Raw genomic sequence first — 20,794 nt, forward strand, 5'->3', positions numbered from 1 at the left:
CTAATTATGGGCTGGTGACCCGGACAACTGCGCGATACGCCTGATGGCCCGGTGCCCCCACGGCCACGCTATTATTAGCCCCATGTCTCAGGTGAGCAAACTGAGGTACGTCCATGCTCCCTGGTGCTCCCGAAGGGCGGAGGGAGGTGAGGGCCAGAGTCCAGACGTGAACCCAGAGACGGAGTGTGTGAGAGTCACACTGTGTGGCCGGAGTCGGGGGTGCGGGGAGGGAGGGGAGGACGGAAAGGGAGGCGAGAAAGGAGGGAGAGGACAGAGCAGGAGATGAGCAAGCCCGCGAGGGAGCACGGGGGCCTTCTGCTCCGCGGGGACGATTGCGCTTGATTCAGCCTCAGCCCGCGCCGCGCTTTTCAGAGGCGTTGACAACTTAGGTCACGGCCACCTTAAGAGGAACGTGCGTTTGCGGTCGCACTGCCTGTGGGCGCAGGATGCCTCCCCAGAGCGGGGGGACGGGGTGCCCACCCAGGGACCCCTCAAAACCCGGCCCCCGCAGTCCCGGCCTGGCCTCACAGCGGCATCTTGACCCAGCAACTCTCTCCCTCCCTAGGACGTGTCCCCTGATCCTGAGCTCTCTCCCCACTCAGAGCCGGGACACACCCATGGCAAGCCCCACTTATGCCCCCAGGACCAGGGATGGCAGCTGAGCAGGTGGGGAGGGACGTGGCCGGGGTTTCCCCTGACTGTGCTCTTGAGGATGGCAGGGGCAGCGCTGCCTCGTCCTGGCGCCCGCGCGGGGACAGGGGCCATGTCTGTTGAACAGGGGACTCTGGCGGCCAGACTGTCCACTCTGGGTCCCCAAATGCACCCTTGAACCTTGATCTGGGTCAGCTGGGAGCGTGGCCCCCACATGTAGTTCGCTAGGTGACAGGATAAACGTTGGAAGTAGGAGAGAGAGCTGTCAGGTGGGATCAGAGCGAGGTCACTGAGAGTTCCTGGGGGCACACGGGAGAGTGGGCGATTGTGGGGGTAGGGGTCATGGGAGGGCTGCCAGGGAGCTTGTGGGGGGCAATGGGTCAGCTTGGCGGTCCTGCAGAGAAGGCACCCTGAGGGTGTTGTTGCCCGAGGCCCGGGCAGTGCCGTGGGGACTGGAGGGAAGCGGGAGGGTTGGAGAGCAGGACCCTGGGGGGCGGGGTTCTGGTGCTCCGAGCAGCTGTGGGTGACCGGGGTGAGCAGGGGTGTCTGCTGGATAATGGGTCTGTGCCAACGAGGTGGACACAGGACGGACAAGGAGGGCGCGTGCACACACGGCGTGCTGAGGAGCAGGGCTGGCTGGAAGGGTCCGCCCTGTGAGGCCTGTGGGTGCTCCTGCCCGCTCCGCCGTCCTCCCCGTGGGCCCACTCCGTGCTGGCCCTGCTGAGCCCGTAGACCAGAGGATGCCTCGACAGTGAAGTGTGCAGCCCTGGCTCTGGGGCCTGTGGGGACCCTGCCAGGTGGTGTCCCTTCCCTCTTCCCCTCTGCGGTCTCAGCCCGGGTCTCTTGCTCACTTTAGGGGAAAAACAGGAAACCGTGCGGATGTGGGCTCCAATCTGAGGGTGACGGTTCTGCTTTCAGGTGTGGGGTCCTGAGCCTTGGGTCCCGCCTGCGTGTGGCCAGTCCTGGACCCCAACTTGCTAGTGGGGGGTCTGCTGTGAGCATAAGCGCTGCCCAGGCAGGATCCCACCCGAATGAAACCCGACCACCTCCAGAGCTGCCCTGATGCCCACCCCGAACCTGTGCCATGTGTAGCAAGGAGCTGCATCCACCACACCAAACACAAACCCTCAGCACCTGGACAGGGGCTCCTTGCGCACTGCAAATGCCTCCCTGATCCCCAGCCCACGCCAACCCCTGACTCCCCCACCTGTCAGCCTCTCCTGGTGCTGTGATGGGAAGAAGGAAAGGGTGTGTGTGTTGGTGCAGGAGGGCAGCAGGTGTGTCAAATCCAGAAGGGCTTCCAGGAGGAGGTGGAAGGATCCCTGGCCTCTTCTTGCTGGTTTCCCATATCATCTTCCCTCTTTCCCATGTCCACCGAGTCACAACAGGCAAAAACACCTCCAGACACTGTCAAACACCCTGGGGGGGAGAATCAGCCCCAGTTAGAACCAGTACACAGAAGCATGATTTATAGCCAAGGTAAGGTGTCAGCTTCAGGCTCCACTCTCTTACGTCTCTCTTTCCCCTCTCCCCCTTGCTGTTGACAAGCCACCGCTTTCATTCACTCAACAGCCATTAATTGAGCACCTACTGTGTGCCAGGATCTGGGAACAAGACTAACTCCCAGTTCTCATGAGGGAGGAACACTAAGATTTCTGGGCTTAGTTGTGGTCAGATGCACCTTTTTATTATTTTCCATGGCAGCAGCACACTCTCATTGTCGGGCACCGCCCCAGCAGCCACCTGAGGACTTTCTCATCTCCCCAAACCAAAGCCCCCTTCCCCCACCCCAGCGTCAGCCACCCCAACCTTTGCTGACACCCCACGTCCCTAGCTGCAGCGCAGCCTGGCTCCCGTGCCGTGAGGCGTGTTCCCGCGCTCAGCCGCCCACCGCCGGCCGCTCGCTCAGACAGGCCCAGGAGGGCGGCCCTGCCGTGGGCGCTGCGGCCTCTGCCTTGGACCTGACACTGTAGCTGGGGAGACAGACAGAAGTCAGATGTGAGTGATCAGGGAAGGCTCTCTGAGATGGGGGTGTTTGTGGGGGAACCCGAGGGCAGGAAGGGTCCAGCCTTGCACATTGGAGGAAGGGTAGTTGCTGCGGAGGGAACCGCCTGCCAGTGTGTGGCTGCCTCCCCCCTTCTGGGGCTCCTCTCTGGTAGTGCTGGGGACCCCAGTGTGGGGACCCCTGGGGCTGCATCGTGTCTAGTATGAGGAACATAGAGCTCAGGTGCCCCAGGCTGCGCCCAGCATTGCCCACCACCTCCTTCCCTGCCCCAAGCCGGCCTTCCGCCCTGCCCCTCCCCGCCCCACGTTCCTCCTCCATGACCGACTGTCCTCTCCCCAGGACTCCAGCCCTGGCCGCTGTCCTCGCTCCTGGCCTCCCCGCTGCTCCTTCCCGGCGTCCCTCGCAGCAGCCATGCGGCCGCATCTCCTCTGTCACCTGCCACCTGCCATGGCGCCCTCAGCTGTGGGCCCCAAATCTCAGCTCCCCCCAATGGTGTTCAAGAGCCTCACCTGCTCTGGCCTCTGCAGCACACCCCTCATGGCCCGTGGGGCTCCCCAGGCCCCAGAGCAGCGCAGAACTGGGTCCCGCCTGCTTCCTCTACCCGTGGGCCTTTGCACTGGCTGTTCCCGCGATGGAATGCTGCCTGGCCTGTGTGACACTTTGCACGGCGCCTCCTGGCCATGGAAGTCAGGCCCCAGGCCTCCTCTGAGCCCACGACCCTCGGGCCCCCTCTACCCCAGCCCTGAACTCAGCACTACCTGGGCCTGTCCAGGGGCTGGAGCCCCTGAGGGAAGGTCTCAGCCCCCTTCTCGGAGGGGCCAGAGTGGCAGCCCCGTGCTCACAGTCACACAGCCCAGCACTTCAGCCCTGGCCGCGCCCCCGACCCCCACCCGAAGGCAGCAGATGGGCAGAAAGAGGGCCGTGCAGGGGAAGAGAACGCCTCAGCACTTGCGCCTCCCTGGAGCCTCAGGGTCTGGAGCCTGCTGGTTTCAACATTGTGTGTTGTTGGGGGTGGGGAGAGGCTTGAGGGGGCTCAGGATGAGGGGGACACAGAAGTTGGCTTCTCCACATCCTTCCTTCTGGAGGGCCTCTGGGGTCTCCTGCCCATCTCCCAACCCTTGACCCAGTGCCCCACGAGGAGCTGAGTCAGTCACCTGGGAATCCTGGGAGCAGGCTGGGCCTGCAGGGCGGCCCAGGCTCCTCTCTGAGAATGCGGACACTCACTACGGGACACCTGGGGGGTGGCTCCCCGCCCCAGAGGCCCGCAGCCCAGCCCTCCTTCACTGCAAGGGGCCAGGCACTCACTCCTGGAGGCCCATGCGTGCACATCCCGGCTCACCCTGGGGAAACAGGGGCATCAGGAAATCCAGAGACCCAGGACCCTAGTCTGCCCGCAGGGACCCCAGCAGCCAGACTCCTGGAGACCCCGGGCCCTTCAGTGCTTTGGGATGAGCCTGTGTCTCTTCTGCTCCATCCAGGTGCTTCTGAGAGTGGGTTTTCCAGGTGGGCCAGGGAAGTGGGGGTACTGCCCCTGCTGGACACAGCTGGTCCCTGCCTCCCACCGGATGACACCCCCCCATCCCAACTGGGTGGTAAGGAGAGTCCTCCACCCCTCAGCCTCCAGCTGGCCTCACCCTCTCCGGCCTGTTCCTGTCTGGAAGTGGGGAGAGGCACTGGGCTCACTCGAGGCCGCCACATGCACGAAGCCCCCTCGCTCGGTGAGGTGCAGAAGAGCCCTGGACTCTGGAACGAGTGTCTCCTTTTCTCTTTCAGCGCCTGGCCCCCCATTCCTAGGCTGAGCCCCTCCTCGGCATCAAGGTCTGCAGCGTCTTCAAACATCTCTTGGCCTCAGCTTTTCCTGTCCCTTCCCCTCCCTGCCCCTGCCCCGCCCCCTTCCTCTTCCAAGGGCCTCTGTGAGGACATCACGTGCACCCAGGCACCCCGGAGCCCCCCCTCAATTCTTCACCCCATCCACTTGCAACACCCCTCTCATGCAGGGTCACCCGTGTGAGCTCCGGGGGTGGGGTGGGTGCTTACGCCATGAGCACGACACTCGGGGTTCCTATTCCCACTTGATAGAGGCAGAAGCTGGGGCTCCAAGGGCCAGTCACGTGCCAGGGGCACCCTTTGAAGAAGTGGCAGCCTCAGGTTTCCAGCTCCGGGCTTCCCACCATGCCTGCCAGGTCTCCCACCCCAGACATGCGGGCGCCTGAGAAGGGCAAAATGGGGGGCAGGAGATGGTGGCAGCTTCCAGGGGCTGAGGGGCGTGTCCTGTCCCACCCTGTGTGTCCCCCAGACGCCTCAGCCAGTCTGGGCTACAAGGGGGTTTCCTGGGGCTGGGAGGGCACAGGGAAGGCTGAAAGAACAGGACACTGTCCTGGGCGATTTCCTAGGAAGCGGGTGATGGACGGGCCAGTCCAGCAGCATACCCCGCCTGGTCGCCAAGGTCACCCCTGATGTGCTGACTCAGCCCCAGAGATGAGTTCACGGGGTCACTCAGGGGCATGGAGGGGCTGACACCACCTGGGGGAGGGCACAAGGTAGGCAGAAGGGGCTCCTCCCTGCCCCCACCCCATTTCCTTTCTGCCTCACCCTTCAGGCCAGAAGTGTGGGGCGGGGTTGGGGTGTCCACCCTGGGAACATAGCATGTGCAGAATGAGGGCCGACAGGACTGTGGGGGCCGCAAATATGGGGTCAGGTAAAGGGGTCACCCCCTCCAGCCCTGGATGCCTGGGTCCATCCTGAGCCAGCGCCACCCTGGCCTGGGGCCCCAAGCACAGTGCCCTGGAGAGTGGGTGCCTTCCAGGACCCAGACGTGTTATGTAAATTTCCCGGGACAGGAGTCCCCAAGTGAAAGCCCTGGGCTCTGAATCCAGGTCCCGCCGGCTCTGGGCTGTGGTCTCTCCTGTACCCACTGCCAGGGCTCCTGCCTGGCTGTTTTCCCTTCCCCATCAAACCCCAAACCCTGAGCAAAGAGGCACCCATGGGTGCCCCTGAGGCAGTCCCATTGCTCATATCTTCAGGACCTCCTGGAGCCCGCTGCCCACTGCGGTACCCACCAGTGTCCATGGTGAGCAGGAGCCTCGCCTGGCACAGCTACAAATGATCCCCTCCCGCCTCCGCACCTCCCGCCCTTGCTTCTTCCCGCCTCTTGCCTCTCATCTCCGGTGCCGGGAACCCAGGGACCAGTCCCTGTGCAGGGCTGTTTCTAGGCTGAGCTGGGGCGAGGGTGGTGTGGGGCAGGAGGAGAGGTCTGGAGGATGGAAAAGGGGTGGCGAGCGGAGGGGCGGAGGGCGGCGTGAACTAGAGAGAGGCGGTTCCAGCCTTCCTGGCCTGGCCATTGTAGTAACACCTGGGGCTGGGGCTTTGCCCTGGAGCTCAGTTCCCCCCTCATCTTTTCATTGTTTCTTATTTGAACGTTTATTTTGAGATCATTGTACAGTTCCATTACATGCAGTTGTAAGAAATAATACAGAGCTCCCTGACTTCCTTCCCCAGGGGCGATGGCACCAGATAATGCTAGAGCTGGAGCCGAGCTGCTTGTCGCTGTCAGAAGCCAATTGAACAGAGATAAGAATTGAATCTGTAACCCGCACTTTATTACCAGAAAGCCGGCGATCTGAGAGGTGGGGGTGTTTTACCCTAAAAGCCTGTTCTAACATCTCATCTCAAGCTGGCCTTTTTCTAGTGAACTAAACAAAGTTAACCATAAGCTACCCCCCCCCCATAAATTGTGGGTGCCCTGGTCTTGTCACATCCCCAGAGTTTGTTGTCCTTGGTCATCTTGCTCCAGGTGCACCCTGATTTCCTGGGCCTGGGAAGACATCTTTGTTCTCTTGCGGGCGTTAGTGTCCAGTGCTCCTTCAGGTGTCACAGGGCAGGACTTTCAGTTCAAAACAAGAGCTTCAGTTCGAGGAAATCAGCTCACGAGTCACATGGTGTTTGCACGTGACCTGTGCTCTGTGTGTCCGTGCAGATCCCTCCTCCCGAGGCCCTCTCAGAACCACATTTGCACTCACGGTAGCCAGTGCCACAGGGAAACCAACCTTCCCCACAGGGCTCACTAAACATGGAGCACTTGCATCCCTTCCAAACCTGTTAGCGGGCAGAATGAGGAGCACTACAGGGCCCCCAAACCCGCCTGCTATAAAAGGCTTCTGCCACCTGCTGCATAAACACAAAACAGACTCTTAGCCCTTAAGTCCTTCAGTAGAAAAGAACTTTAATACGATTAGTGTGCAACAGAGAGAAGAAAAAGAATATAGTTAAAACAGTTTACCCAAGAAGCACCCGCAGGTCCCCATCCCCTCAGTTCCCCATCCCCACCCTACTTCTGTTGTTCTTGAGGACAGCAGTACTCACAAGGGGTGGGATTTTAGTGGAAGGAAGCTGAAAAACCACACAAGGATTGCTCAATCTCAGAATATGAACTTGGAAATGCCCGGACACACAGGGTTGGCCCCAAATGGGGCCACTGAGGCCTGAAAGCTGCCACAAGGCACCTTCTGGCAGGGAAACTTAAGAAAGGGCCAAACAAGTCTGGAAGGAAAAGAGCAAAATCAAACTATAAGTCAAGATAAAGGTTGCCATTGTTGGCCTTCCCGGGGGTCTCGCGCCACGCCTCTGTCTGTTTCAAGTGCCTCCTTCCCGGTCCCCCAAGTCCCTGACACAGGTCCATGGTTGGGAAGCAGACGCGGTTTCTTCACATGTCTCTGCTCCAAGTGCCTCCTCCAGGGTCTCTCTCCTTCCCTCCCTCCCTCGCACCCACCTGCCCTTCCTTCCTTCCCCTGCCTCCTTTCTCCCAGTCTTTTCTAGCTTCTCCTGGCTGCTGAGCTCCACCCTTCTTTAGGTGGGGCAGGGACCCTGGAAGCCCCCTTCCTGTGGATATCACCCTGTGACAGTATGGAGAGGGAAGCAAGGTCCGGCACTAAAAGTCAGCAATGTTCAGAGAACAACGCAGAACTGCAGGAGGTTGTTTTTTGTTTGTTTGTTTGCTTCCTTCTTAGTGGAGGTCCTGTTTCTCTTCCTAGACGTTCTCTTGTTCCAAGACACAAGACCCATCTCACCTTAACATCGGAAATGGAGCTTGGGTCCAGAGGGGCTGGCAATTGGTTTAGCAGCAGGACTACTATGGGGCAGAACTTTCTGGAAGGGCACACCCTACTTCTGTTGTTCTTGAGGACAGCAGTACTCACAAGGGGTGGGATTTTAGTGGAAGGAAGCTGAAAAAACCACACAAGGATTGCTCAATCTCAGAATATGTACTTGGAAAAGATGGATGAAATTGATTTGTCAGAACTTATGGAAGATAATTCTTTCGGGGCATCAGAGGAGGCTTCCTGAAAGAGGTAGTCCTGGGTCTGGCCCTTCATGGACATGTACTCTGTTGGTAGAAAGAGAAAGGTTCCACTCAGGCAGTCACACAACCAAGGTAAAGTCGAGGCAGGAAGGTGGTTATCTCTTGTATATGCCTGAGGCTGAAGCTGCTGCAGTGGGGAGGAGGGGTGGGGAGGTATCCAAGGTGGGGAGTAAGGCAGAAGGCTGCCTTCGCTGGCCCGTGCCCAGAATCTGCCACAGGGGAAAGAAAGGGGGAAGGCATGAGGCTGACCATAAAGTTTTAACCTTTAGCCTTGGCCATGAAAAAAGGAAGTGAGACCCTTTGGGGGGAGGGATAGATGGGATCAAATGCAGGTTATGGGGAACATGTAACCATGGGAATTTAAAACAATATGATGAATCTGGGAAGCATAGGGCACTATGAGAACCACTGGAGGCGTCTGACTTATCCTGGAGAATCCAGGAGGGTTTCCTGGAGATGATAGCTGGAGAAAAAGAATTATTCTGAGAAGATGGTGGAATGAGAATATTCCTAATGTGGTATTAGCCCATGCACAGATTGAGGGGCAGGGAGAGGAACTGGGATGCTTCAGAGAAGCTGAGAGTAATCCAGGGGCAATAGTCTCAGGGTGGGGTATCCAAGGACTTTAGGATCTGGGATAAAGGGTTTGGGCTAATGTGGGAAGAAGGATTCAGTTCTAAAGCCAAGACCATTCTGAGAGGTATATTCATTCAACATTCATTCTTTGTTAAAAAAGGAATACGGGGGGCCTCCCTGGTGGCGCAGGCATTTGAGTGCCACACTGTGAAGCTGTCCGCAGCCTCGGCAGCGCAGGTTCGATCCCGGCCAGCCGGTGAGAATCCCACATGGCATGGCAGACCTCTCCTGTCTCGCCCGCTGCTCCCCTCAGCAGTGTATTTCGTCAGTCTGCCTGTTCTGTTCCCCTCTCTGTCTCTGGTGAATCCTCTCAACCTCCCATGCATCTGGTCTGTACCCTGGATCTTGTATAAATAAATAAATAAATCTTAAAAAAAAAAGAAGGAATACGGGTCATAAAAATCCTTCAGATACAAAGCAACGAGACAAAATTTCCTTGATTGATAAACACCAATTTCCAGGAACCCACGGAAATGTCTTCCTTAATAGTGAAGTATGGGAATTTTTTTTTTGTAAAATCAAGAACAAAATACAGATATTCATCTTACTATTTGGTGCAATAAGAAAATAAAAAGAAATAAGACTTCTAAACATTGGAAAGGAAAAATAAAAAATGTGACTATTTTGGAACCATGACCATCTATTTAGAAAGCCATAAGGTCTTGGCCCCTCTTTGTCTTCTCTGCAACAGGAGCAGCTCTCCTGCTACATCCGCGCATCCCCTGAAAATACCTGCCTGTGCCAAGCTCACCCCACCCCTCCTTGATCAGAAGTTCCTCTCAGCTGCTGGCTGGGTCACTACTGCAGTACTGAAACCCCCGGACATGCTGACAGGGGAGAGCCTGTCGACGGAGCCCCAAGTCCGCTGAACTCACTCATTCCTGCTGCAGCTTCCAAACCGGAACCATTTCCAGCAACATCGACACAACAGCCAAGTTCACTGGAGTGGCCAGCTCTGGGGCTGGAATTGGGACTGTTTGGGAGGTTCAGCATTGCTTATGCCAGGAACCCTTCTTGGAAGCAGGAGCTCTGTCCTCTCCATTCTGGGCTCGGCCTCTCAGAGACCAGGGGATCTTCTGTAGGATGGTGGTCTTCCTCATACTCCCCATCACATGAAAGAGCCATTTCCACATCTCATCATTCTTTCTCCCATGTCTCGTCTGCCCTGTACTTTTCCCTGTACCTCCCCAGGCAGCCAGGGGGAAGTGGTTGGCTCAGGGTTTGACAAGGAAGAGAAATATATACTGTATTAATAAGAAGGTTAGTGCCTTCATTTCCAGATGAATGAAGGAATAAAGCAAGATAAACGGGAGCAGCTGGGCCTCCCTGGTGGCGAAAGGGGTTAAGATACAACCCATGAGGCTATCCGCAGCCACTGCAGCATGAGTTCAATCCCCAGTCAGGGGGCTACTCACATTGTGCAGCAGACCTCTCCTATCTCCGCGCTGCTCCCCTAAGCAGTGTATTTCAGTGGATCCCCCTGTTCTGTTCCCCACTCTGTCTCTGGTGAATCCTCTCACCCCCCACACCTCTGGTTTATACTCCAGTTGGGAGGACGGTTGTATGCATAAATAAACCTTTAAAAAAAGGGCGGGGGGAGCAGCCTTCTTGTGTTCCAGCAACGAGCATTTGGAAATGAAAGAGGAGACAGCTCATCCTCCCAGGAGAAGGCAAACTCCTGAATATGAAGAGTGGTCATAACAAGAATATGAATAAAACAAATAAAGACATGTGGTGTGTTCCCAAGAATACTCAAAAATGTAGTCCAGTTCTACTAAAATGGATCTATGAATTCAGTGCCATCCCAATAAAAGTTCTGGAGTTGTTTTATTATAGCAAAATATACTTAAAATAAATATATATCATTTTAACCATTTCTAAACACACATTTCAGTGGCAATAAGTACATTCACAGAGTGCAGTATAACCCCATCCCTCTTCAGGACTTTTCCATCCCCCCGAACTGAAACACCCCCACTCTCATAGAACCTGGCCCTTGCCATTCCACTTTCTGTCTCTGTGAACTGGACTCTCTATATATCTCATATAAATGGATCCTAAATAGGTTCTTGAGTATTTTTCAAATTTTTTATATTGAAATAATTTTAGATTTAAAAATGAGTGGCAATGATGGAACAGAGTTCTGCGTACCCTTCCCTCAGCTTTCTCTAATGTTAACATGTTCTATTACCATCATCCTTTTATCCAAAGGCGGACATTTATATTGGCACAACACTATTACTCAAGTACATCTTTCTTTCATTTGCACTTTGATCCGCAGCGTCCTTTTCTTGTTACAGGGCCCCATGTTGCATCCATCACTGTATTTGCTTGCTAGGGCTGCTGTAACAAAGACCACAGACAGGGAGGCTTAAAAACAGAAACAACATTGTTTGTCTCCTCTCAAATACCTGATGTGTGGAGAACCCCGTTGCTAGGTAATAGGATCGTACACCATGATCAAGTGGAATTTATTCCAGGGGTGCAAGGTTGGTTCAACGTATGCAGATCAGTCAATACAAATCTCCACATCAATGAAAAAAAGAATAAAACTGTATAACCATCTCAACAGACATGGAAAAAACATTTGACAAGATCCAACACCCATGTATGATAAAACTAAATAAAATGGGCATAGAAGGAAAGTATCACAATATAATAAAGGCCATATGACTAACCCACAGTTCATGTTTATATTTAACAATGAAAAACTGAAAGCTTTTCAAGTAAGATAGGGAATAAGACAAAAATGCCCACTGTTGTCACTCCTACTCAACATACTATTAAAAGTTCTAAAGCTATCAGATATGAAAAATAAGTAAAAGTCATCCAAATAGAAAAGGAAGAAGTAAAGTTGTTGATATTCGCAGAGAGACGCCATGAAAAACCTACAATACACAGATAAATATAAAAAACAGTAAAAATGTATATTTTGTGTGTAACCCCTTTATTTTCCTCTCTGATTTAACAGACAACTATGTTGTACAATGCAATAGATATAGTTAATTAATACAGCACAATAATTAGAAATCTAATTGGATGCCTATACATGTATAAAGATGTAATGTGTGATCATAGCAGCATAAAAGGTGGACAAAGAAACTATATGGAGCAAAGTTTTGTATACTTTTGAAATTAAGTTGGAATTTATTAGAATTGGATTGTTATAAATTAACATGTTAATAGTAATCATAAAGGCAGCCACTCGCAAGGGGTTAAGTGTCAGCACTATGAAGTAATCCACAGCAACTGCAGCACGAGTTCGATCCCCAGCCAGGGAGCAACCCACATGGCACAGCAGACCTCTCCTGTCTCGCCCGCTGCTCCCCTCAGCAGTGTGTTTTGTCAGTCTGCCTGTTCTGTTCCCCACTCTGTCTCTGGGGAATCCTCTCACTCCCCCACATCTTAGGCCTGTACCCCAGTGCTTGTATGCATAAATAAATCAATCTTAAAAAAAAAAGAAAGAAAGAAAAACAGCTCAGTGTAGCGGTTATAGAAGGGACACAGGGGTCAGCTTCCTGGGTCCAGCCCCCAGCACCACTACTTATCAGCTGTGTGTCTTCAGGCAGTTGCTTACCCTCTCTGTTTCTCAATTTCCTCCCCTATAAAGTAGGATAGAAACTGTAGCCTTATCACAGGCCTATTGTGAGAATTGTCAGTACCCCCCAGACCAAGACCACCAGATCCACACCAGTAACTGATCAAATTCAGATTTAGCACAGGGTGCAGCCTGGGAGAACACACCCTGTGGGGAAGTGTGGGGCCCATGCTAGGAGCTATCACGACTATGGATCGATCCATCTATGTCTGTTTCTATCACCTGTATTAGACCTCACGGGAATAGTATACAGCAGGGCAATTTCTCACAGCTGAGGAAACTGAGGCTTCAATTAGGTGAAATTCTCAGGACTGAGTAGAGGCAAAACAGGGCCTTGTAGATGCCCCACCCTCCCAGCTGTGTCAGGCATTTCAGGTCTCCCCCAACTTTTCTGGGAGGAAGTGGAGTCCACATCCAGTTCCCTGTTCTTTCCAAGCTGAAGAGCAAGGATCTGCGGAGCAGCTGAGAGGGCAACGCCCGGGGCTATCGATACCAAAGCCCAGAGAGGAGGCACCAGACAGGGCAGGGAGCAGGGAGGATGGCTGAGATGTACAAAGCCATGGAGCTGGGCGACCAAGGTGAGGCTGGGTGACGGTTGGGAGGACGGTCTCTCCAGGGTCCTGGGCTGTCCAGGGCTGGCCTCCAACCCGCAGTCCCGAGAGCTGGGCTCGGCAGGTGTCACAGCTCAGCTGAGCGTGTTTACTCCTTCTAGAGAACATGCTTGGGGCCCAGAGGTCTGCTGGTCCGCTTGGCTACTTGAGAAGACTGGCAGGTGCGAGGGCGGAGGCTGAGGATGGGCGGGAGGCTGGATGCCCTCTGCAGCTCGGGCAGTGGGCAGGGTCTGTCCTGAGCCCTCAGCTCCCTCTGTCCCGGGTCCCTCAGGGTATCTGACGCGGGGCTCCCTTTCTCTGGTGCTGCTTCTGGCCTCTGTGGGCCTCTTCCTGTTCCTGGTGACCATCCTGGTTCAAGGCGAGTCAGGGGCTGGGCGTGGGGTCCCGGGTCCCTTTGGGTTTCCCTCTGGCACGGCCTTTGCCCTCCCACGGCCCTCGGAGGCACGGAGGCTGCCGTGTCGGGCTCGTGTCCCTCCGGTGTGATCGTGGCCGTTACTGCCCCTTCCGGGCCTGGGTGTGAAACGCCGCTCATGCCGCGTGGGAGGCTCAGCCGGGAGACACGTGGGCACCGGAGGGCCCAGGCCCTGCTGTCCGGCGCGCGCGAAGGGGGCTTCTCTGCTCCGTTGCAGTGTCCAGGGTGCAGCAGTCCCTGCAGAGGGAGGCCGGGGGCCGCCGGAGGAGCCTCAGTGCGGGTAAAGGGCTGGGCCGTGTCTGGGGCGCAGCGGAGGAGGCTCTGCGGCTGCGGGCCGGGCAGGCTCGGGCTCAGGGGCGGCGGGAGGCGGGGAGCGCGAGGGGAGCAGCAGGTGGAGTCCGGCCCGTCCCTCAGAGCCTCGGCTCTCGTGTGGAAGGTTTCTGGCGTCAGGGGGAGAGTCAACTAACGTTCTTCCGGACAGTCCACCCCGAGCAAAGAGTGGGCGCTTAAAAATTGAGCCCTTTCCTTCCAGTGGCCGTTTCCCAAGAGCAGATACGGGCAGACCTGGCGACGCTCCGCCAGCAGCTGGCCTGGATGAACGCCAGCCTAGGTGAGGTCAGACGCCCCGGCAGGGGAAGCTGGGGCAGCGGGGGGCTGTGGCCACCGTCTAGGCTGCCCAGTGTGAGGAGGGCAGGCGGAGCTGGGAGCCTCCTCTTGGGCCCTGGGGACAGAGCTAGCAGGGCCAGGCTGGGGGTACCCAGATGCAGGGCCAGGGGGCGCGGGAGCCAAGTGACCTGTCTGACCCAGTGCACCCTCCTCCCCAGTCAGCTTGTGCCGGCCCTGCCCCTGGCACTGGGAGCTCTTCCAGGGAAGCTGCTACCTCTTCTCCAGGTCCCAGCGCACCTGGGAATCTTCCGTGTCCGCCTGTGAGGACATGAGCGCCCAGCTGGTGGTGGTCAACACTGCTGACGAGCAGGTGCGCAGGTCCCGCCTGGGGCTGGGCCTCTGGTCAACACGCTGTTTCTGCACCTTCTCTACCCCTCAACAGTGGAGGCCCTGTGGGTAGTTGGCGGTGGGGCGAGACGCAGTCAGAGAAGGCTTCCTGTAAGAAGTGCCACGGTGGACTTGAGAAGCCCTTGAGGCCTCTTTCAGATGAGAAGGGACGACACAGGAAGGCTAGAGAGCAGCGAGTACCCCCTAGGAGGCTTGCTACCAGCTGGTGGTGTTCAGGGGCCTTTCTCCTGTACCCCCCCGCATCCCCCCCTCAGAAGTTCCTACAGTCTTGGGAAATAAGAAATGAGAAGCGCACCTGGATCGGCCTCAGTGACCGCCACACTGAGGGATCGTGGCAATGGGTGGACGGCACACCTGTGGGTCTCAGGTAACCGCCCTCCCCCAGGCCGTGGCCCGAGAGGGGTGAGCAGAGAAACGTCCTACACCCCACCCCAGGGCTGCTCAGACTCTGGGCTGGAAAGAGTCACCCGAGGGGCTGGTGGAAATGCAGGGCTGGCTCCTCCCCCCGCGGGAGTGTGAGCTCTGACTCAGGCTCGGCTTCAGGGAATCCCAGCACTGACGGAGCCTGAGCTGAGTCTGCCGTGAGGAAAAGCCTGCCTCTGAGTCTCCCACCCGCCTGGGGCTGGACTTGCAATTTTGCAGCCAAGTGGCAGCAGGCGTGGCCCCAGGGTGCTGCCCAAGGGTGGGGGGGCAGTGGCTGGTGGGGGCTCACAGCTCTCCTTGTGGTCACAGCTTCTGGAAACAAGGAGAACCCAACAACCACGGAGACGAGGACTGCGTGGAGCTGTACAATGACGGCTGGAACGACAGCTTATGTCATTTAGAAAAAGCCTGGATCTGCGAGATGCCCTCATCTCCCTGCCCTGTCCCCTGAGGGACACTGTCCCTGCAGTCCCCCCTCCTGCCCCCTCCAGCCGTGATTAGGCAACTTGGGCTTGTCCCACTGCTCTGGGCCCCACCTTCTTCTGTTTCCTCTTCCTAAACTGAGATCTTTAGGGCCTCCCCGGTGGCACAGCAGTTGAGCGCCAGGTTGAGAAGCTGCCCGCAGCCTCTGCAGTGCTGGTTCATTCCCGGCCGCAGGCGAGGGTCCCACGTGGCACGCAGACCTCTCCTGCCATGCCCGCTCCTCCCCTCAGCAGTGTATTTCGTCGGTCTGCCTGTTCTGTTCCCCGCTCTGGCTCTGGTGAATTCTCTCACCCTCCCCCGCCTCTGACTGTACCCAGTGCTTGTAAAACTAAAAAACTAAAAAAATAAAATAAAAATAAAATAAACTGAGATCTTTAGGTCCTGAAAGACCCTGAGACACCCCTCCTCCTGCTCCATGCCCACCCCACACAGGCTAGAGACACCCCTCTCCTTACTGTGGGCTCAGCCTCCTCTTGTCTCCAGGCCCGACCCCTCCCTTAAATAAAGTCCCCATTGCATGTGTGTCCTGCTGGGCTTCCTGTCACTCCTTGGGTGCCGCTTCAGTTTCTGTAGTTTGATAGTGTGTTTGATGCGCGCTAGGACGTTGTTTTTGCTCAGTGTTTTTCTCTACTACTGTGTATTTTATTTCCCACACACAATTTTCGATCAATTTGTAATTTTTGGTGGGAATAGACATAGTCATATATGTTTGTGCATGTTTGTACGTATGTTCTGTTTATTAATGAGCCAATGTCCTTCAGTAAGGCTTGATGATTTTCTTCGCAAATTGCATGAAGCCAATGGAACCACGCGCAAAGATTAGAAGGAACATCTCAGGCTCACGAGGACTGGGTGGTCTGAAGCCCACCATCATGGCCCTGGAACATGAGCAAGAAATCGCTTCTGTTGCTCTGATCTGCATGGGGCTTGTCGTTCCTGTGGCACCGTGCGGCCTAAGCTGACTGATACAGGCAACATGTCTGGTGAGATGCCCCCACGTCCAGCGGTAGCCCCTGAATGTCAGTGGAGCCTCCCTGCTCACATGCAAGGTGGCCAGGATGTCAGAGAATGATGACCCCCACGGCCCCAGAGCAGCCCTTTCCATGACTGGTGTGAATGAGCGGCTCAAGCCCCCGCTGGCCCTTGGGGAAGCAGGACTGGGCCTGCAGACCCGCAAAGCTGGCTTGCTTGTGAACACACCCTTCTGTGTTCCCTTCCCTTCCGCCTCACTTCCCCCTGCCTTGGACCTCCTCCCAAGGGGAGCACACTGTGCCCCCAGCCCGGTGTCAGCGGAGGGAGAACACACTAAAACACAGACTAAATATAAACCGCCCTCCGTCATAAAAACTTATGAGTTTGGGCCTCCCCTGGTGGTGCAGCAGTTGAGCACTGGGCTGCGAGGCTGCCTGCAGCCTCTGCAGCACCAGTGTGTTCCCCGGCCGCCAGCAAGGGTCCCACACACACAAAAAAAGTTATGAGTTAGAGGAGCAGGTACTTCTTTTACTTTGTACTTTGAAATAATTTTAGACTTCCAGAAAAGTTGGAAAAATAGTCCCAGAGCTTCCATACACTCTTTTTTTTTTAAGATTTATTTATTTATACAAGCAGTGGGTACAGTCAGAAGCGCGGGAGGGTGAGAGAATTCACCAGAGCCAGAGCGGGGAGCAGAGCAGGCAGAAGGACCGAAGTACACTGCTGAGGGGAGCAGCGGGCGGCAGGAGAGGTCTGCGCGCCTTCCATACACTCTTCAGCCAACTTCCTCCCCTGTGGACTCAAGAAGCACAGTATCTTGTCAAAACCAGGAAGCGCGGAGATGTAATGAGTAACTCAACTACAGACCTGGGGCCTCCCCTGGTGGCGCAGCAGGTTGAGCGCAGCGCTGTGAAGCTGTCCTGGACGCAGCCTGTGCAGCTCAGGTTCCATCCTGGCCTGCCGGCGAGAATCCCACTGGCGCAGCAGACCTCTCCTGTCTCCCCGCTGCTCCCCTCAGCAGTGTATTTCAGTCAGTCTGCCCGTTCTGTTCCCCGCTCTGTCTCTGGTGAGTCCTCTCACCCTCCCGCGGATCTGGCCTGTACCCTGGTTCCTGTATACATGAATAAATAAATCTTTAAAAGTAAATAAATAAACTACAGCCCTGACTTGGTCCTTTTTTGGCTCCAGATGCTGCAGAGCGTTTCCTTGTCATGTCTCCTTAGTCTCCCTGCTCTGTGACCGTCTTTTCTGTCTTTGGTGCCCTAGACTTTTTTTTTAATTAATCCCCATCAATTAGTCTATTGACTGTCTCTCAATTTCAATCATCTGGGTTTTTTCCATGATTAGATTGAAATTATCCTTTTTTCAAAAAGGGACCCACACAGGGATGCTGTGAATGACCCATCTAGGACATGTATGCAGGCATGTTTATCACCCCTCTGCTGCCGACGGTGGTTACTTTCACCTTCTGATCATTATCAGGGATGCTGCCGAGAGCGTGAGCGAGGGTGTGTTGTACACCCAGATGCTCAGCACGTGTGTGGCAGCGCAGGGATGGGAGTAGAGGCTCTGCTCTGGCGCAGGGCCCTGGGAGCGAGTGCGGCCACGCCCGTGTGCAGGGAACATGATGTATGATTGTCGTGATTTTGCTGTGAACCTAAAGCTTCTCTGGGCTGCAAAGCCTACTGGAACCATCAATTTGGCCTTCCTCATAGAATGATCTCAATGAACAACTGTAGGAGGAATGAAGGAAATGGGGAAGTACCAGGGTTACATGCTAATCATTACTGCAGCCAGCAGCCAAGGATGGAGGCCACAGAAAGGATAAGATTTCGGAGAAGTGGAAGATTTTCGTCACCTCAGAGTATGTCCTGCCCCAGGATATTTACTAATTACCATGGTCCCTTTAACACATGGTCACATATGATTTACTCGCCTGCCTCTGGAAGGAAGAGCTCAGTTCCCCTCACGCTGAGAGCAGCTGACTTAGCGGCTCACCTCACAGCACCTGAGGGAGCGCACGGGCAGTGGTGGGTGGAGCCCCCTGGCCTGTCCGCTCTCCACTTCCTCCAAGATGGTGACCGCCGTACCGGCGGGGCGCGAGAGCCCCGCGCCCCTGAGCAAGGTCCAGGGCGCCCAGTGGATGGACAGACCCGCTCAGCTGCCAGTGACGGAAGGACTTGGGGAGCGGGACAGGTCAGCACCCTGGGCACGCGCTTTGGGCAGATCGGGGTGAGCCGGCTAACCCAGGCCTGGCTGAGGGTTGGATTCCGGGGCTTACAGGGCACATGCCAGACACATGCTCCGTTTGGACCCGGGGTGTGTCCAGGTTAGACTCAGGCAATAAACACGCACGATCCTGAGGACAGAGGGTGTTTGGGGGTGTTAATACAACAGAACCCACTGGGGCCTTTGGTGCAGCCTGGCTTTATCCATAGGGACTTTTGATGTGAATTCACCCTGCACTCCCCAAGTTTCCCGCTCCTATCCTGGAGGCCTGGGGCTCTCCCAGAATTTCCAGCAGAGACGGAGGGGAGAGGTGGGGCAGCTGAGTGAGTCCAGAGGCACGGACTCTGGGGCCCGGGCCGCCTTGCTGAGAGCATCACCGAGCAGGAAGAGGGAGTAGCCACCAAGCTCCTGGTCTGACAGCTCGTCTAGCTCCTTAGCCAGACAGCCTCGGATTCCCAGGCAGCTCCCGCTGCGGCTAAAGCCGGAGCCCCAGGCCCGGGAGCCGCCTGAGTCCAGGACAGACGAAGATCTGCTGGACTGCCGGGTCCGTGCAGGCAGCGCGGAGAAGGGGAGGCCTCCTGGTGCGAGGCCTTCCCTCTGACTGGGCCGCTGGGACCAACACACACTTACCCTCCCCGTCTGGAGTCAGAAGTGACCCCAGCAAGGGGTCACCAGCGCCAGAGCTGCCCTGCAGCTCCAGGGGGGGATGTGTGGCCTCGTTTTCTCCAGCTTCAAGAGCCGCCTGCTCCCCTCCTGGCTCACGGCCCATGCTCTGTCTCCTAGGCCAGGGGGCGGCCTCTGGCCTCGTGGCCAAACTGTCCTGCTCTGTAAGTCCCTCTCCGCCCACTCTACAGGGCACCTGCGGTTGCTCTGAGGCCCAGCCAGGCCCCCCAGGACGGGCTCCCGCAGCACTGCAGGCAGCTGTGGGGTGACGGCCCTGTGGGGCGTTGCCGGCAGACAGAGGCTCAGCTCCCAGCAAGGCCGCCTGATGGACTCCCACAGGCCCAGGACCCCTAGATGGACTGCCCAGCCTCTGACCAACCGACTACAAACTCGGGGGGTTCTCATGAAGCCTCTGGCTCCATAATTCACTAGAATGACCCACAGCACTCAGGAAAGTGTCCTGGAGACAGTTTTATTCTAAAGGACACAAATCTGGGCGAGTCAATAGAGCAGACCCCAAGGTGAGGGCCAAGAGGGGATCAAAGACAGCACCCCCGGGTGGCTCCCCACAGACAGGGTGACATGCCCACCCCTGGGAAGCCCTTCTGAGGTGGGGTTTCAGGATGTCTGTGGAGGTTCGCCACCAAGGACTGAGGGCTCAGGTCCCTGGCCACATGGGGCAGCTTCATCCTGACCCCCTGCCCTGGAGGTCAGGCAGCTGAGGGCCCCACCCTCTCGGTTGGTCTTTGCGGCGTGTGCACCCCCCCAGCCATCCCCCAGGGCAAATTTGGGTAGGGTCAGAGGTAACAAAGCTTCTGCTATCACTGGGGTCCCTGAGAGTCAGGGTGCAGAGTCCAAGCACGCACCTGGGGCCCAGGGCTTGGTGGGGGTTAATGCTGGCCTGGGGACTCTCGGTCCTAGTCCAGCTCCCCGGAACCAATGGAGACGTCAGCAGGCTGAGGGCAGCAGAGACAGGCTGACAACCCCTGCCGGTGTCGTGAGCGATGGCCAGCACCACAGGGGCAGAGAGGACCCTGCCCTCCCCTGAGATGGTGCTGAGCGAGCACTGGCTGCAACTAGGGGGATGGAACAGACCCCAGGATTAATCCGGAGCCATCCCGGGACTTTCCAAAGACCTGCCTGGCAGGAGCAGACCCTTGGAGCCCGGGACCCCAGGACAGGCCCCAGGCCCTAGGGGTCTCGGAGCAGGGCCATAGAGAGCAAGGGAACTGGCCTGGAGACCCCGTCCTGGCACACGACTCCTGGTCCCTCCACAGGCCCTGCCTCCCACCGCCTGCCTCCAACCTGTCAGCCCTGAGCAAGTTCATGAAGACCCCAAATGACACGGTCAGGGTCAAGCCTCCCTCCTGGCCTCCTGTTCCCGGGCCCTTCCTGTTCCAAATATTACCTGCCTGGGAAGAAGGAGTCCCTGGGGCCTAACCCTGACCCCAGAACAGGCCATGGGGGGTTTCTGGGGGCTGTTCACCAGGGGCTTCCATGGTATCACGTGCCTGATATGCTGTGCTTTCGTGGGACAACAGCATGGGGCTGGGAGCAGGACGGGAGGGTCTCTGGTCCAGACAGGAGACGAACAGAAGGGCCGATGGCCGCACCACAAGCAGGGGGTCTTAGAGATGACAAGAGATGGAGCTTCAGCTGACCAAGGATGGTGGCAAGAGAAGCTGGAGAGAGGGAGGGACCTGGGCCAGGAGAACAGGCAGCCGTTCACCCACCCACC

The 20,794-nt window shown here is 56.5% G+C and overlaps 1 protein-coding gene and 1 long non-coding RNA gene across 2 annotated transcripts; both read left to right on the forward strand.

Annotated features, from left to right (window-relative positions):
- The first annotated feature begins 12,661 nt into the window (after positions 1-12,661).
- LOC119239825 (uncharacterized) lies at positions 12,662-13,198 on the forward strand. The gene is made up of 3 exons (XR_005124006.2): positions 12,662-12,827; positions 12,962-13,021; positions 13,132-13,198. It is a non-coding gene; the product is annotated as an uncharacterized LOC119239825 (long non-coding RNA).
- Positions 13,199-13,390: 192 nt separating this feature from the next.
- LOC119240350 (CD209 antigen-like) lies at positions 13,391-15,354 on the forward strand. The gene is made up of 6 exons (XM_037504697.2): positions 13,391-13,397; positions 13,490-13,552; positions 13,805-13,882; positions 14,097-14,248; positions 14,541-14,653; positions 15,019-15,354. Exons 1-6 carry the CDS (start codon positions 13,391-13,393, stop codon positions 15,158-15,160), a joined length of 555 nt encoding a protein of 184 aa, XP_037360594.1. The 3' UTR covers positions 15,161-15,354.
- The last annotated feature ends 5,440 nt before the right edge of the window (positions 15,355-20,794 follow it).

Source organism: Talpa occidentalis, unplaced genomic scaffold (assembly GCF_014898055.3).
Source record: "Talpa occidentalis isolate TD23 unplaced genomic scaffold, MPIMG_talOcc4v2.1 talOcc4.12, whole genome shotgun sequence".
Lineage (NCBI taxonomy): Eukaryota > Metazoa > Chordata > Mammalia > Eulipotyphla > Talpidae > Talpa > Talpa occidentalis.

Bases quoted from the DNA above. Each gene is read 5' to 3' on its own strand.
- LOC119240350 (XM_037504697.2), top strand. The intron at 13,883-14,096 runs GTGAGGTCAGAC...CCTCCTCCCCAG, and splicing joins CTGGATGAACGCCAGCCTAG to TCAGCTTGTGCCGGCCCTGC. The intron at 14,249-14,540 runs GTGCGCAGGTCC...TCCCCCCCTCAG, and splicing joins TCAACACTGCTGACGAGCAG to AAGTTCCTACAGTCTTGGGA.